The 4,005-nt window shown below is 36.7% G+C and overlaps 1 protein-coding gene across 3 annotated transcripts in view; it reads left to right on the top strand.

Annotated features, from left to right (window-relative positions):
- The first annotated feature begins 794 nt into the window (after positions 1-794).
- The window catches only part of tpx2 (TPX2, microtubule-associated), a 10,281-nt gene continuing 7,070 nt past the window's right edge, over positions 795-4,005 (top strand). For 2 of the 3 annotated variants that reach the window (XM_015398851.1, XM_015398853.1), the window contains exons 1-6: positions 808-923; positions 1,183-1,318; positions 1,674-1,784; positions 1,886-2,000; positions 2,742-2,804; positions 2,885-2,998. In XM_015398851.1, coding sequence (XP_015254337.1) covers positions 1,210-1,318; positions 1,674-1,784; positions 1,886-2,000; positions 2,742-2,804; positions 2,885-2,998 — 512 coding nt within the window. In that variant the 5' untranslated portion in view covers positions 808-923; positions 1,183-1,209. Of the gene's footprint in view, positions 924-1,182; positions 1,319-1,673; positions 1,785-1,885; positions 2,001-2,741; positions 2,805-2,884; positions 2,999-4,005 lie in introns of all 3 variants that reach the window. The other variant, XM_015398852.1, reaches the window with a different exon arrangement.

Raw genomic sequence — 4,005 nt, forward strand, 5'->3', positions numbered from 1 at the left:
GACATGTTCACATTTCTCCATCCCAAACAAAACATCCTTATCTGTTAAAGTAATATGGAGATTTCTTTGATGAAAAAAAAGTGACATATCTCTCCAAAATATTTTTGTATAATTACAATCCCAAAAAAGATGAATAAGCTTTTCTTCATTATTTTTACAAAAAGTACACATTGGGTCCAAATCCCATTTATATCTCTTTATCAAAAATGCATTAACAGGATAAACATTATGAATAATTTTATAAGAAATTTCTCTTATTTTGTTGTTTATTAAGTATTTTTAAGGACAAACCAAGTCCACTTCCAATTTATATTTTCAAAAATGTTGGACCAATAAAATACACAAGCTGGTGAAAAAGCAACATCTCGTAATAGAATATTTCCTAATCTTTTGTTTGTTGTTTTCTTACTTATAAAAGGACAATCATAATCAATATAAATGGAGTTTGGACCAAAATTTGGCACTGAGTGAATTTGATGTGTAGGGAAAGATGATAAAAGCTTTAATGACCCACTGGGGATTGCGTCAAACACAACAGCATATTCTTTAGGGGTAACAGGAAATTAGAAAAGTAACATAAAGTCAGAATAAGATAATAAATGACCATTTGGATTTAATAATTGGTTTACAAGTAATATTCTCTTATCAAACCGATTTCTATAAAAGATTCCTCGGGCTCTATTATTATTATTGTCGTCTATGGGCAGACCCATCAGACGCTACGCTACGTATCACGTGTTTGTATTAGCCAATAAGCGTCGAGTTGATGGCTACGCGGGCAGCCATTGGTCGGTTCAAAGTAGAGCAGTCTTTTTAAACGTTAACGTTGAGCCCTACAACGGTCGCTGTGCTTTTAGTTATTGGGGAACAAATCAACACTGTGGGTCAGCGGAGGAGCGCGGTGTGTTCAGGTTCGGCAATAGGTACATTCTGTTCCACAGATTTGCTATTTTTAAGGATATTCTAGCCCAGCTATGCGTTACTTGAACGGTGGAGTTAGCTTTTAGGCGGTAATTTGAGTTGCATTTTTGTCGTTTTTGAATGTCTTCTACTTTTCCTTTGGTAACCGAAGGGGGAGGTTAAGGCGTTTAGAACCACTTTTGTTATTGACCAAGTTAAACCGATTTCATTTTCAATATTAGGCATATCGAAAAGGATTGAAATTTGTTGCATTTGTTTTAGACTAGCTGTTGAAGCTGATTCGTTATAATGGCCGACAATGACTCTGTGGATGCTTCTGGGGTCTATGATTTCGACGCCCCGTCCCATGTTGACTTCATCGAGCTTTTAGACGCAGAAACCGACGACCAGTGGTTTGGTAAGTTTCTAATATTTGGCCTAATCAAACGTCTGGGTTTAGTTTACTAAACCCTTTTTCCTTTTATTTCTCGTCCTTTTGTTTTTAAAATTGGCCACTTCCTGTTTGAGCCGAGCTAAATTGCAGGACTGTTAAACTGCATAGATTATTGAACTGAGAAAAGGACATTAAATGACTTGGTGATAAGTTTTTGTATGAATGGAAATTATTTCTCTAGGCAAAGAAAAACCCTTTACAGAAAACGTTGTGTAAAAGCAGTGGTTATAATTCTTCCAGTTTTAATTTGCTTCTCCTGAAAGATAAAAGTATTAGGAAACATAACATCACTGTGTTAACTTTTTTATTTTTTCTACAGAAAAACAAGCTAAGGGAGCAGATGCTAGCCCTGCCAGATCAGACCAGCAGTTAATGGAGACTGCTCCTTCTGAGGCGTATGAGAACCAAGCAGAGGAAGATGTGGAATCTGGTTAGTGTGTCTATGTTTCTGAATACAGGGTTAGACTTTTATCTCTTAGTAATAAATAATAACCTCTCTGAGACTCATGTGGACTGATCACTCTGTTTTAGGTCACAGCCAAACCAGTGATCCCCCATCAAATATTGTCACCTCCTGGGGTGAACCTCAGAAATCTATCAGGTCAAAGAGAAGCCACGCTAATGAACACCCTACACAGCCTGGCAGGTACAGTATTCACTAGAGTTTATGAAATGATTATTAGATTTGTGTCTTAGATTTAATGTGAAAGGTAGCGATGAATCCAACAACATTTGGACAAGAAGGTGAAAGAGAACATTTTAACCAGTCACTGAATATTGTATATTGGCAATAAACCACATCTCTATAAAACATTTAGACATTTATGTTTATTCCTGTTTAATTTGGTCCCATTAAGAGAATTGCATTTTAAATTTTCTCATTGTGTCATCCTTTTCCTCTCGGTTATCACTCAACTTATCTGAATTAAAGTTCATTTCAAATTTACTCTTAGTTTATTTACTGTTTTTACTGTACTTATTGTTTTTAAATTATGATTTAAAAACCTAGTTCACAAGCATCCTCATTCACATTTTCCCCTAAAATTTGTTATGTTATGATATATGTTTAGATTTGTTGGCTGCATCTAAAAATACCAAACATATTTTCAGTTTAAACGTAGATATGAAATACAATATAACTTACAATGATTTAAGTTATATCATTGTATTAGGTCATGAAATCAATTCAGTTTAGTCTGTCAAGCTGCATGTAGTGTCTTTAAATGTCCAGCAGGTGTCAGTATTCCGTGAGACAGTATCAACGCTGTATAAATACAGTTTGGCAATGTATTGAAACCCTAAAAGATGCCTTTATTAACCAATCACTAGTGAAAGGACTTAACTGTAAACGGTTATAAAACTTAAAAAATTGTATTTTATATCTTAGGGTTTCAAAGCGTAAAGAGATGACTTGTACTTCTCCTGCTCCTCCGTTCAAGAAATCAAAAGGGTAAGTAAATGACTGAAATCAAGCTGACTCACTAGACCTCAAAGTTCTTAAGTTTTATTCTTGATTTCTAATTGTTCTAGGAATCCTGTTGCTCCAAAATCCAAAACTGGCCAACTGCCTTCCAGAGCCAGTTTTCGTAGGAGTGAGAGGCTGAGTTCAAAGATGACTCAAAAGGCCCCCTCCACACAACAAGGGTGAGTCTGAAACCAGAGAGCAGCATCCGTCCACTTGCCTTTTGGTATTTGTTGATTACACACACACCTTTTTAATTTCTGTGGACTTGATGAAAAGACTCACTGCATCCGATAGAGAATTGGCTCTAATCTCTGCTAAAGTCACAATAACTGGATATCGACCCCCATCCATGACGCTCATATTTTGGAATATGCCACTTAGTTCTACCCTTTAATTCTGATAATGTCATAATTGTAATAACGTTGGAAATTTTTCTGAAGTCTTGATCAATGAAGTTTTGGAACGTAAAGAATATTTTAATACCGGTATGTAGTAAAATCATGTCAAGAAATGTCTCGTCTTCTGCTTCATCCGGGTCACGGGGGGCCACAAGCTTCAGCAGAGCCTCCAGACTTTCCCTCTTTGCAGACACGACCTACAGCTCTGCTGGGGGAACCCAGAGACATAGACCCACCAGCGTCTCCTGGGCCCTGTCCTGCTGGAACGGGCTTTGAACGCCTCATGAGGGAAGAGTTTAGAAATAAATGCTTTTCAAATAGCATTTCTTTGCTAAACATTTGTCACCTACAAGGTCACCTTACAAATCAAAGTCATGACTCTCTTGTGGTGACGATGATTTCCATTTTCAAAGTATTAAATTAATTCATGACGTCTTCATTACATGAGTATCAAATAAAGATCCATTTAATAATTAAAATAATTATTGAACCTCTTCAGTGTTTGAAAATTTGAGATGGAGAACACAGACATTGCTGTAAAGGCTTCAGAGAGCCTGTTCAGAATATCTAACTGGTTCCAGTGAATAGTATTCACTTTAGCCCCATTTACACTGCCCTCTGAAAATCGATCCATGCTGCGCTCAGTTCCTTAAAGGAATAGTACACCCAAAACATGATTAGCCGGCTTCCGTAGGCTCGTGATCGCGCAGGTGCGCGCTTTCAGGAAATCGTATACACTACTGTTTATGCTCTAAAAACATTCTAAATGACTTCGTTTCGAGTAAATT

The sequence above is a fragment of the Cyprinodon variegatus genome, unplaced genomic scaffold, assembly GCF_000732505.1.
Source record: "Cyprinodon variegatus isolate N-32 unplaced genomic scaffold, C_variegatus-1.0 Scaffold966, whole genome shotgun sequence".
Lineage (NCBI taxonomy): Eukaryota > Metazoa > Chordata > Actinopteri > Cyprinodontiformes > Cyprinodontidae > Cyprinodon > Cyprinodon variegatus.